General features: G+C 39.4%; 1 protein-coding gene and 1 long non-coding RNA gene across 5 annotated transcripts in view; one reads left to right on the forward strand and one right to left on the reverse strand.

Moving 5' to 3' along the window:
- Positions 1–11569, reverse strand: part of LOC309802312 (ankyrin repeat domain-containing protein 26-like) — a 162158-nt gene extending 150589 nt beyond the window's left edge. Inside the window, exons 1-3 of the mRNA XM_082617748.1 lie at positions 11133–11569; positions 2616–2730; positions 2280–2453 (exon numbers count right to left, since the gene is read on the reverse strand). Of these exons, the coding sequence (XP_082473874.1) occupies positions 2280–2453; positions 2616–2730; positions 11133–11362 (519 nt within the window). The 5' untranslated portion in view covers positions 11363–11569. The remainder of the gene's footprint in view (positions 1–2279; positions 2454–2615; positions 2731–11132) is intronic.
- Positions 11570–11582: 13 nt separating this feature from the next.
- Positions 11583–13397, forward strand: part of LOC309802319 — a 104426-nt gene continuing 102611 nt past the window's right edge. For all 4 annotated transcript variants that reach the window (XR_014293755.1, XR_014293756.1, XR_014293757.1 and 1 more), the window contains exon 1: positions 11583–11806. This is a non-coding gene — a long non-coding RNA (uncharacterized lncRNA). The remainder of the gene's footprint in view (positions 11807–13397) is intronic.

Genomic DNA, 13397 nt, shown 5'->3' on the forward strand with positions numbered 1-13397 from the left:
TTTCTTATTTTTGAGATCTGTGAATTTATAAATCACACTCATCCATTCCATTGTTCTTAACCAAGGGCTGTATCAGAATCTCGAGGAAATATTTCCAAACACACATGTCCGGGCCTTGCTAGATTTATTCAATCAAAATCTTCAGGGGAGAGCCTAGGCTTGTAAATTTTTTATAAGTTCTCCCAGGTGACTGTGGTTCACGAGCACAATTCTAGCTGAGAATTAGTGTAGCAACCATCTCAGTCTCATCTGAGATGAGATTGGCCACATGGCCAATTCCTTTTCTCAATTGAGGATTTGAAAAAAAAAAAGAAAAGTGTAAGAGATCAGAGTCACCAAAACTACATTTAATTTTTCTGGGTCAATAGGTAGAACAGGGACAAGTAAACTGAAAATGCAACTTGATCTCATTACTTATAAACCCTTTACTTCCCATCAAGACATTCTAGATTTGAGAGCAGACTCTAGACTCTTATCTAAGTGGCTGTTTCTGCCAAAACAGGATAATATGTCAGTTAATTATCTGTTCTTCTCCCTTATTTCCCATTTAATCACCACATGTCCATTGCCAATCTGATTTCCTCTGAGTCCTCCTAAAATTGATCTCCAGGCAAGGTTACAGTTCACTTAGGCTCTTTCCCCAAATAAGAATTATTATCCCCGAAACCTGAAAAGAACTTTGCCTAAATACATAAACTGAAGGGAAAAGAAAACCCCAAAAACCTCTTCTTGGCATTTCCTAACTGCCAAATTTCCAAATTGGCCTGCGTATTTCTTTTTTTTTTAAATTTAATTAATTTATTTATTTTTGGCTGCGTTGGGTCTTCATTGCTGCGCGTGGGCTTTCTCTAGTCGCGGTGAGTGGGAGCTACTCTTCCTTGTGGTGAGCAGGCTTTTCATTGTGGTGGCTTCTCTTGTTGCAGAACACAGGCTCTAGGCGCGCGGGCTTCAGTAGTTGTGGCTCGTGTGCTCTAGAGCGCAGGCTCAGTAGTTGTGGCTCACGGGCTTAGTTGCTCCGCGGCATGTGGGATCTTCCTGGACCAGGGCTCGAACCCGTGTCTCCTGCATTGGCAGGCAGATTCTTAACCACTGAGCCACCAGGGAAGCCCGGCCTGCATATTTCAACTGCTCTCTCCTTTTCCTATTCCTTTTTCCCTCTGAAGCCTTAGGCAATGAGAGAGAAATCATTTTTACATAAATCATTTTTTAATAAAATAGGAACTTGTCAACAGAAGCAAGATTGCTATTATATTGTAAAATGCTTTTGTTTTGTTTGAGTTTTAGGACAAAGTCTATCTCCAAGGCAAGTTTTGCATTTCTCTGTTGTTTTACACTAATCAGAAAAAAAATTTGAGCGGGGGAAAAAATACTTGGGGAAAAAAAAAAGTCTTACCTTTAACAAATGCAATGTTTTCACAAATATCTGCCATAGACACATAAAAGAAAGCTATACTCTCTAATGTTTCTTTAGAAATATAATGATTTAAAGGGAAATCTTAGATAATTAAGTTATTTCAAAATATTTTCACTCAGGGAATGCTTGAGCTTCCAAATATGTAAAACTGACCCCATCTATGTCAGCAGAGGGAGTTCCTGGCGGGGCTGCAGCGGGAGGAGGTAATGTGTGTCCCAAAGAAAAAGCAGGAACAGCAGCTTCGCCATCACCTGCTCCCCATGCACAGCTACAACCCTGCTGAGGAGCCACCCGAGGCTGAGCGTGGAAGACCCCAAGGTGTACATGGTGGACCAAATGGCCACCAGCATAAGTGAACACCCTTGCTGGGTGTCAAACACGACCTGCCCCACTTTCCCCAATCTGAGAACCTGGGGTCCTGGAGGGCTCAGGGCCTGCTGCCTGCCTGGCCACCGGCACTCACCCAGCTCTCCCTGCTGGGTACTGGGTCTCCTTCCTCCTCCCATCCATCCCCAACAGCACCCATTCCCTGAGCCCCTGCAAGCAGCCAGCCCCCACCTCACCTCACTCTCCCCAGGTCTTTGTCTTGTGTGGGCTCTTGAGCCCACCACCCACTCCCAGGCATATCCTAATGGGAAGATTTTCCTTCTGGGGTAGAAGGGTGGCTGGGAGACAGAATTGTGCTCTTTCTGTGAGCACCACCTTTCTCCAGCCCGTGACTTGGCTTTGGAGTTGTTTCCATGGTAACAGGGCCTGATGGGTGGGATTCAGTGTACATATTATTATAGATAAAACATCTGCAGCTAAAACAAACAAAAAAACAACCATGTATGGCAAATATTTTGTAAATATAGTTGAGCTATACCTTGTTGCTTGCTTCAATGTTGGCGTCATGTGAAAGCAGCTTTGCTGCGAGTGATATATTCTGATAAAGGGCAGCATAGTGGAGAGCAGTGTTGCCACTGACGTCCATGACATTTGGGTCGGCACCATGTTCCAGCAGAATAGTTGCACACTCCTCTTCCTGGCATTGTATGGCCTATAAGTGTTATGCCAAGAAACAGACTGTAAATTCTAGGAATTCAAAGTAAACATTCCAGAAGTTTCACCAATTCGTTATATTTAAATGAGATAAATCCATTTTTATTCTAAGTAGTTAAATCAAATCCATCTCACGTTGACATGGTTGGCTACTATGTACCTTCATCAGCGCTGTCCTGTTTTCGTTGTCACAGAGGTTAAGCTGGCATTTTCTCTCCACTAGGAGAGTTACCACTGCCGGATGGCCATTGGCACAGGCCAAATGGAGAGCAGTCCTACGAAACCGAGAGGAGTTTTTAGGAAATTAGTAGTGCACTATTTCAAAACATACAATTGTTCATGTAATTGAAAACATTTAATAGCATGCTATTCCTATCCCTTGAAAACAAATATTTAGTTTGCTTCTGGAGAAAGAACAATATATATTAGCTCTTCTTACTCTCCACGTTAACGAAAGAACAACCTGCTTGAATAGAAAAAGCATGACCTTGAGATTCAGCTCAACTTGGGTTTGAATTTGACTTTAACTGTGTCACTTATTAGCTGTCACTTAGCCTTTCTGTGCCTCAATTTCCTCATCAACAAAATGGGGATAGAGCAGTAGTTACCTCACAGGACAACACTGTGATGCTTAAATGAGAACCCGTGCAAAGGGTTTAGAACAGTTCCTCGCACAGATAACAGCTCAATAATTATTAGGTAATATTATCATAATTATTACTATTACTACTATTTTACAAGGGCAACATTTCAATTAAGTAAAAGGATATTATACCTCTTTTGAAGATATGTCTTGAGGACTAGAGAGAACACTGTACTTCAATGATTCTAATATGCTCACTTTCTCACATTTTAACGTCTCTGACATTGGAATGAAATTTATAATTCACGATGTCTTACAACTATAATTGGTAGCATTTTTTGTTTGTTCAGTTCTCATTTTTCCTGTTGGTCTAATTATCATAACGTCTCTGTGCCTAAAGTTGCCATTTTTTTTAAATTTAAGTATAGGTGATGTATAATATTATAAATTATGGAACTTCCCTGGTGGCTCAGTGGTGAAGAATCCACTTGTCAATGCAGGGGACACAGGTTCGAGCCCCGATCCCAGAAGATCCCACGTGCCACAAAGCAACTAAGCCCGTGCACCACAACTACTAAGTCTGCGCTCTAGAACCCGCAAGCCACAACTACTGAGCCCACACGCCTAGAGCCCGTGCTCCACAACAAGAGAAGCCACCACAATGAGAAGCCTGCACACCGCAAGGAAGAGTAGCCCCCACTCGCCACAACTAGAGAAAGCCTGCGCGCAGCAACGAAGAACCAACACAGCCAAAAATAAAAAAATAATAAAAAATAAAAATAAAAATTATATATTATAGGGGTACAACATAGTGATTCACAATTTTTAAAGGTTATATATTCCATTTATAGTTATTATAAAATATTGGCTATATTCCCCATGTTGTACGATATATCCTTGTAGCTTATTTTATACCTAATAGTTTGTACCTCTTAATCCCCTACCCCTATCTTGCCCCTCCTCCCTTTCCTCTCCCCACTGGTAACCACTAGTTTGTTCTCTATATCTGCGAGTTGGCAACATTTTAAAAAATTTCTTATTAATATATAAAATAGTGGGGCATCATGCAATTCATGGTTCCTTACATTAAATGAAATAATGATCTATATAACAGGTCTACTGCAGTTCTAGTCACACGGTTGGCACTTAAATAACTTTTAGTTCTTAAAGGCATGATGAGCAATACTGTAAATCACCTATACTTCAATTTTAAAAATAATAAAATAAATAATAAAATAAAATAATACAATAAAAGCAGCATGGGGAAAGAGAACTAAAATAACAAACAAAACAAGAATTTTTTAAAAAAGTAATTCTAACTCTGATTTTCAGGTAGCTTTAAGCCAAAGGAAATTCAGGATTCAAATGAATAGGGATGGCTCATTTTATTCAATATTTACATTTATAGATTGTGTGAAATCAGACATTTCCAATGATCAATATTAGTATTTAATACCATTATAAATGTTCAAAAGGACAAGTAAAGGTTACCTTTTACAATTTCCTACCTTCAGAAATGCTTCTGTTTGAAAGAAGGGAGCAAAGCTTCAATTGAGACGAAGCCTTAATACTTCAATTTTAAATTTCTCATCTTGCTCATGGGGGCAACATGAAGTTTTTAAGCATGAAAGGGTTCTGAGAGATAGATGCAGGGTCCTGAGTAGAAAACACGTGCTACATAATAGGTATTCAAGTTATATTTGATGAATAAATGGATTAAACAATGGATAAACATAACTGGAGAGTTCAATAATTTTTTAACATCTTTATTGGAGTATAATTGCTTTACAATGATTTATTAGTTTCTGCTGTATAATGACGTGAAGCAGCTATATGTATACATATATCCCCATATCCCCTCCCTCTTGCATTCCCTCCCACCCTCCTTATCCCACCCCTCTAGGTGGTCACAAAGCACCGAGCTGATCTCCCAGGCGATGCAGCTGCTTCCCACTAGCTATCTATTTTACATTTAGTACTGTATATATGTCACTGCTACTCTCTCACTTCGTCCCAGCCTAATCTTCCCCTTTCCTCGTGTTCTCAAGTTCATTCTCTATGTCTGTGTCTTTACTCCTGTCCTGCTCCTAGGTTCATCAGAACCTTTTTTTTTTTTTTTTAGATTCCATATCTATGTGTTAGAACATGGTATTTGTTTTTCTCTTTCTGGCTTACTTCACTCTGTATGACAGACGCTAGGTCCATCCACCTCACTACAAATAACTCAATTTCATTTCTTTTTATGGCTGAGTAATATTCCATTGTATATATGTGACACATCTTCTTTATCCATTCATCTGTCGATGGACACTTAGGTTGCTTCCATGTCCTGTCTATTGTAAATAGTGCTGCAATGAACATTGTGGTGCGTGACTCTTTTTGAATTATGGTTTTCTCAGGGTATATGCCCAGAAGTGGGATTGCTGGATTGTATGGTAGCTCTATTTTTAGTTTTTGAAGGAACCTCCATATTGTTCTCCATAGTGGCTGTATCAATTTACATTCCCACCAACAGTGCAGAAGGGTTCCCTTTTCCCCACACCCTCTCCAGCATTTATTGTTTGTAGATTTTTGATGATGGCCATTCTGACCAGTGTGAGGTGATATATCATTGCAGTTTTGATTTGCATTTCTCTAATGATTAGTGATGTTGGGCATCTTTTCATGTGTTTGTTGGCAATCTGTATATCTTCTTTGGAGAAATGGCTATTTAGGTCTTCTGCCCATTTTTGGATTGGGTTATTTGTCTTTTTGATATTGAGCTGCATGAGCTGCTTGTATATTTTGGAGATTAATCCCTTGTCAGTTGCTTCGTTTGCAAATATTTTCTCCCATTCTGAGGATTGTCTTTTCATCTATTTTATGGTTTCCTTTGCTGTGCAAAAGCTTTTAAGTTTCATCAGGTCCCATTTGTTTGTTTTTATTTCCATTTCTCTAGGAGGTGGGTCAAAAAGGATCTTGCTGTGATTGATGTCATAGAGTGTTCTGCCTATGTTTTCCTCTAAGAGTTTTAGAGGAATTTCATTCCTCTAATTTCATTCTTTTACATGTAGTTGTCCAGTTTCCCCAACACCACTTACTGAAGAGGCTGTCTTTTCTCCATTGTATATTCTTGCCTCCTTTATCAAAGATAAGGTGACCATATGTGCGTGGGTTTATCTCTGGGCCTTCTATCCTGTTCCAGTGGTCTACATTTCTTTTTTTTTTTTTTTTTTTTTTTTTTTTTTTTTTTTTTGCGGTATGTGGGCCTCTCATTGTTGTGGCCTCTCCCATTGTGAAGCACAGGCTCCGGACGCGCAGGCTCAGCAGCCATGGCTCACGGGCCCAGCCGCTCCGCGACATGTGGGATCTTCCCACACCGGGGCACGAACCCGTGTCCCCTGCATCAGCAGGCGGACTCTCAACCACTGCGCCACCAGGGGAGCCCTACATTTCTATTTTTGTACCAGTACCATACTGTCTTGATTACTGTAGCTTTGTAGTATAGTCTGAAGTCAGGGAGCCTGATTCCTCCAGCTCCATTTTTCTTTCTCAAGATTGCTTTGGCTATTCGGGATCTTTTGTGTTTCCATAGAAATGGTGAAATTTTTTGTTCTAGTTCTCTGAAAAATGCCATTGGTAGTTTGATAGGGATTGCATTGAAACTGTAGTTTGCTTTGGGTAGTAGAGTCATTTTCACAATGTTGATTCTTCCAATCCAAGAACATGGTATCTCTCTCCATCTGTTTGTGTCATCTTTAATTTCTTTCATCAGTGTCTTATAGTTTTCTGCATACAGGTCTTTTGTCTCCTTAGGTAGGTTTATTCCTAGGTATTTTATTCTTTTTGTTGCAATGGTAAATGGAAGTGCTTCCTTAATTTCTCTTTCAGATTTTTCATCATTAGTGTTTAGGAATGCAAGAGATTTCTGTACATTAATTTTGTATCCTGCTACTTTACCAAACTCACTGATTAGCTCCAGTAGTTTTCTGGTAGCATCTTCAGGATCCTCTATGTATAGTATCATGTCATCTGCAAACAGTGACAGCTTTAATTCTTCTTTTCCGATTTGGATTCCTTTTATTTCTTTTTCTTCTCTGATTGCTGTGGCTAAAACTTCCAAAACTATGTTGAATAACAGTGGTGAGAGTGGGCAACCTTGTCTTGTTCCTGATTTTAGACGAAATGGTTTAAGTTTTTCACCATTGAGAACAATGTTGGCTGTGGGTTTGTCATATATGCCCTTTATTATGTTGAGGTAAGTTCCCTCTATGCCTACTTTCTGGAGAGTTTTTATCATAAACAGGTGTTGAATTTTGTCAAAAATTCATCTACTGAGATCATCATATGGTTTTTATTCTTCAGTTTGTTAATATGGTGCATCACATTCATTGGTGTATACTGAAGAATCCTTGCATTCCTGGGATAAACCCCACTTGATCATGGTGTATGATACTTTTAATGTGCTGTTGGATTCTGTTTGTGAGGTGTTTTCTGAGAATGTTTTCATCTACGTTCATCAGTGATATTGGTCTGCAGTTTTCTTTTTTTGTTACATCTTTGTCTAGTTTTGGTATCAGGGTGATGGTGGCCTTGTAGAATGAGCTTGGGAGTGTTCTCCCCTCTGCTATACTTTGGAAGAGTTTGAGAAGGACAGGTGTTATCTCTGCTGTAAATGTTTGATGGAATTCTCCTGTGAAGCCACCTGGTCCTGGGCTTTTACTTGTTGGAAGATTTTTTTTTTTTTTTTTTTTTTTTAGTGGTACACGGGCCTCTCACTGCTGCGGCCTCTCCTGTTGTGGAGCACAGGCTCCGGACGCACAGGCTCAGTGGCCATAGCTCATGGGCCTAGCCGCTCCGCGGCATGTGGGATCTTCCCGGACTGGGGCACGAACCCGTGTCCCCTGCATCGGCAGGTGGAATCTCAACCACTGTGCCACCAGGGAAGCCCTGTTGGAAGACTTTTAATCACAGTTTCAATTTCAGTGCTTGTGATTGGTCTGTTTATATTTTCTATTTCTTCCTGGTTAAATCTTGGAAGGTTGTTCTTTTCTAAGAATTTGTCCATTTCTTCCAGGTTGTCCATTTTATTGACATATAGTTGCTTGTAGTAATCTCTCATGATTCTTTGTATTTCTAATGTCAGTTGTTACTTTGGAGAGTTCGATATTTTTAAAGAAAACTTTTGGGAAGTAAAGCAATACTTTTGCAATAGTAATAATCATTTACATTTGTATTTTTGATTTTGTATTCTCATAAGGACACAACTAAAACTCTAATAAACTTTTTCAATAGTAATAATCACCACTTACATTAACTATTTTTTATTTTCATAAGACTGCAATAAAGTAAAATGATTAATCTCTAATCATTTACGTATTATAGGTAATAAAGCTACACAAAATCAAAAACGTGTATATAGCGAAATATATACCTAGTAAAATCTACAGGCATGGATAAAAAGATTCCCTTTACTTCTGAAGAGGTTAAAAGTTGTCACAAGATATCAATCCTTGAAAAACTTCCAAAAAAAAATAGAAAGTGAGAAATTATTTTTATCTGTACAAGATTCATATTCCTGGTCTCTCCCAGGATTATTTCACTAATACTAAACAGTTACTAGAATTTTTGTACATGTTCACTGTAGAAATCACAGATATTTTTAAAAGGAAAAGAAAGCTTCACTTATAATACAAGTGCTCAGAAATAACAAAAATTATCATATTTTTGTACATATTTGTGTCTAAGATAAGACCATAGTCTTCTTGTGTTTATATATAATGAAATTGATTTTTTTCTCAATATTCTACCAAAGTACATCTCTGCAGGTCAACATACATCTGTTATCTATGCCACCTTCAATGGTCACATATTACTCCATACCAGATACACTGCAATTTATTTATAAAATCCTTTGAGTTCGTCTTAATACATTGCTATTTTAAGCAGTGTTGAGAACAACAAATTGTATGTTACCTATCTCTAATTTATCTCTAATTATTTACCTCTAATTTGTATAAAGAGAATTGATGTGTAAAGGAAATACACATTTTTTAAATGTGGTACTTATCACCAAATTGCCTATTTGAAAAGTCAAAAGCAACTCAGACTTTAAACAGCAGTATAAGTACCACTGCTCTTCATCTTCACAAACTTTGTGAAGGGAAAATGGTTTTTCATTCCTCTTTAACTTAAATTCCTTTTCTTACCAGAAATGCTAATTTTTTTTCCTATATCCATTGGTCACTTATGGATATGCAAAAAAGTATGTTGCTCAATTTCAAATTAGAGTTTCTTCCCCCTTACTGATTTCAAAGAATTCTCTGTAAAGTGAAGATATGTTTTCTTGCCTGATACAAATACGTTGATATATTTTAAAAGCTCATTGTCTTTTATTTTGTTAATCTTCTTTTCTGATCTACAGAGGGTTTTAATTTTTTAATGTTGTTAAATCAACCTCCAGAATTCTTGCTTTTGAAGTCATTCTTAGGAAGGTCTTTGTCAGCACAAAAAAAAATGTATAAATAGGAATTTTGTTTTCTTCTGGTCGTTTTCTCACTTTGTATATTTAAAATTTTTGATCTGTACTCCATCTGAAACTTATTTTTGTGAGATAAAAATCTAGTTACTTTTCTCTAAATAGTTAGCAGTTTACTCCTGCACCATTTACAAACAATTTATTTTTTCCTTCTAATATGAAATGTCATCAGTTCAAGTTCTAAAGTCTTACATATATTTGGGTGTTTGGGCATTTTCTATTCTGTTCCATTCACTTATCTGTCTTTTCAGTTGTTAGTAAATGAATAATTTGTGGGAACTTACAGCACATTTTGACATCTAGAAGGGCAAACCTTTGTCTACTACATAAAACTTTTCATTTCATCACAACAAATAAAGAAAGCATGTGTAACTCAAAAATTTTTAAACCACCATCTGCCTATTTGGTTTAAATATGGGAAGACCATACATTTTAAGAAAATGAGTCTTCCTATTCAAGGACACAACCATCTTCCCACTTCAAAGCTGTCTTCTAAGGTCCTTCAGTAGAGAACATATATACATAGGTGTACACTGATATAAAACGGATACTGCAGGCTTCCCTGGTGGCACAGAGGTTAAGAATCCGCCTGCCAATGCAGGGGACACAGGTTTGAGCCCTGGTCGGGGAAGATCCCACATATTGTGGAGCAACTAAGCCCGTGCGCCACAACTACTGAGCCTGCGCTCTAGAGCCCACAAACCACAACTACTGAGCCCGCATGCCACAACTACTGAAGCCTGCGCACCTACAGCCCGTGCTCCACAACAACAGAAGCCACCCCAATGAGAAGCCCACGCACTGCAACGAACAGTAGCCCCCACTCGCTGCAACTAGAGAAAGCCCACGTGCAGCAGTGAAGACCCAGCACAGCCAAAAATAAATAAATTAAAATAAATATTTTTTTTTAAAAAAGAATCCGTCTGCTAATGCAGGGGACACGGGTTCGAGCCCTGGTCCAGGAAGATCCCACATGCTGCAGAGAAACTAAGCCCATGGGCCACAACTACTGAGCCTGCGCTGTAGAGCCGGCAAGCCACAACTACCTAGCCCACGTTCCACATCTACTGAGCCCACGTTCCACAACTAACTGAGCTCGCGCGCCTAGAGCCCGTGCTCCACAACAAGAGAAGCCACCACAATGAGAAGCCCGTGCACGGCAATGAAGACCCAACACAGCAATAAATAAATTATTTTTTTTAAAAAGATACGGGATTGTATCTGAGGAATTTTTAGTCCAGAAGTTGATCTGTCATGAGAATTATTTTCCTCATTATGCACTTCTCTGTAACATATAACATTACGGTATAAAAATGTGTACATTAAAAATAAGATGCTGTTCATGTTTAATTTCGTTTCTGTGATTACTGACATTCAGCCAAATGACTTTAAAACTGTCAGTAAAGTGCTCTATAAGGGGAATCATGAGCGGGTCCGAAACCAGCTAAGGCTTTTTGCTGCCTATAAAGTCTGCGGGGCGCGGGACCCCACGTAGGTGTCCACGAGCCTTGGAGGGGAAACTGACAGCAGGGGCCCCACCCAGGCCCGCCCCGCCTCCTCCCGCCCGCCCCGGTTACCTGTTCATCTTGTCCCTGTCGTTCAAGCCATTCTTCCCAAGCAACAGAATCTGCTGCACTTTGGCTACGTTGCCCACGCTGGCAGCTTTGTGGACCTTCCCGAGATCCTTGTGTCGGATGTGGTACTCGGGCCGGGAGTTGACCCGATTACCGCTCTCTCTCCGCGGGCTGGTGGAGGAGCCGAAGAGCGACTCGCCCTTCTTACTTCCGAAGCCAAAAATCTTCTTCATCGCAGAGCCTACACGCTTCAGACACACCTCACCTCCCCCTCGGCTTCTCACAGTCTCCTGAGCCTAACACTAGCGGTACAGATAAGCCAACGCGGTCTAGCCACAACATCCCAGCTGGGAAGCTCCGCGGTTTCTCATCTTTCAGCCCAGAATAACCGTAGCCAAGCGATACAGCTAAACAGAGTGCGCGTGCACGCCTTGTAAGACGGCGTCACTGCGCTTGCGCACAGAGGCACGGAGCGCAGGAGTGCCCAGTGCGCATGTGCGAGGTCCAACCGTCACAAATCTCTGCGATTGTTTGTGGGACGCGCTGGGTTGTTTTCCAACGATGGTGCGAGCTGGCTGGGCGTTTCTGGACATTTGGAAATTTTAGAATCTCCCGTGAGAGAGTCGTCTTCGCATGCGACTGGGGCTAGAGTGGCGTGGAGCTTCAGGATGCAGAAGGTCTCGTCCCCCAGAGAGCTCCCCTAAAAATACTCTGTAAATCTCCTTATCCCTCAGTTTATTCCTTTCCACATCCCTCTGGGCCCCAGGCTTTCTCCATGGAATTTAACAGATGTAACTACAGAAAGCTGTTTTCATGGTTCCAGAGATTGTGGCGACAGGTGTCATCAAGTGCAAACTTAGGAGAAACCAACGCAGTTTCTCCAGGTGAAATGAAGACGCGTTTCCGCGTGCCTCCTGACCCTTCCCTGTGGCCCAGCGTTCCGTCTGCACATTTTCTTCACCTATATTTTAGTTTTTGCTTTTATTTTCCCCTAATTAAGTCTCTAAATTCAAGATTTATTTTGGAGCATGGTGTAACATATGAGAACTTTTTAAAAAATGGTTATCCACTTGTCCCAAACAATCCATCTTTCCTCACCTAGTTTACCCCTTAATCTTACATTTAATTCTCGGATGTTTTTTCTGTTTCTGGGTTTTCCATTCTGGTCTGCTTCTTATAGCGTCAGTAGTGTGTAAAATAGAAATATCTATTACAGGTCCAAGGTTTCCCTCCTTAGTCTTCCTTTTCAGTATTCTCTTGGGAATGTTTACCTCTACATTATTTGAGATGAATTTTTAATCACTATGCCAAGCTAAAGAGAGATCTTAGTGAGATTTTGATTGTAATTAGGTGAAGAGAATTTTAACTGAGAATCAGTCTCTTGTATCAGTGTATCCAGGTACATGTTATGTCTCTCAATTTGTCTTATTTTATGTCCTTCATTAGCCTTTGGTAGCTTTTTTCATTAAGTAAATCCTGTACACTTCTTGATATATCTGTATCTGGGCGCTTTTTTTTCTGTAATGGTATATTATTCTTTCATTATAATTTGTAAACGATTATTGTTTGATATCTGTGTATTCGTTTGACAACAAGAGTGAAGAACTTTTTTAAGCTATAATTTTGTAACAGGAGAAAGAGTTGATAGTTTCTGGCAGTACTTAAGGAAGGCACAAACTGGTTGGTATAGATTGAAGAATATTGAAGAATAGTATGCAGGTGAAAAAAATCAAGTAGAATGCAAACAAGTACTCTGTTTTTTATTGAAGTATAAGATCGTTGCTACAAATTTAAAAAATCAATATAGCTAAATTTCCCTAAAATTCTATTAGCCAAATTTTTCAGTAATTAGCTAACTAATAGGGACATCTAACTTTCGTGTTTCCTCTTAATAGTCTCTTTGCTCCTTTGCTTTATCCACCCAAATCTGTTTCCCACTCCTAAATCTAATCATCATAGTGACCTTATGGAATCTTATCATCTCCATTGTTATGAAACCTCTTATGCTTTATCCTTGTCCCATATCTTTAAAATTTCCCAAACTTTAAATAATCTTTTCCCTTGCTTCCATCTTTCTCTATCTGCAACTTGTGTTTCCATCTTTATTCCATTTCTTAGGAATAAAGCAAAATAGGTTGACTCCATACTCCATACTGGTAGAAACAGGCGACTGTATACAGAAACTCCTTTTAATGTAGTACTTGATCCAGTAATTATACAATTACTGTAATTATACAGTTACAATACAATTAAACCAAACCTGGTATT

The sequence above is a fragment of the Mesoplodon mirus genome, assembly GCF_964341445.2.
Source record: "Mesoplodon mirus genome assembly, chromosome: 4".
NCBI classification, from domain to species: Eukaryota; Metazoa; Chordata; class Mammalia; order Artiodactyla; family Ziphiidae; genus Mesoplodon; species Mesoplodon mirus.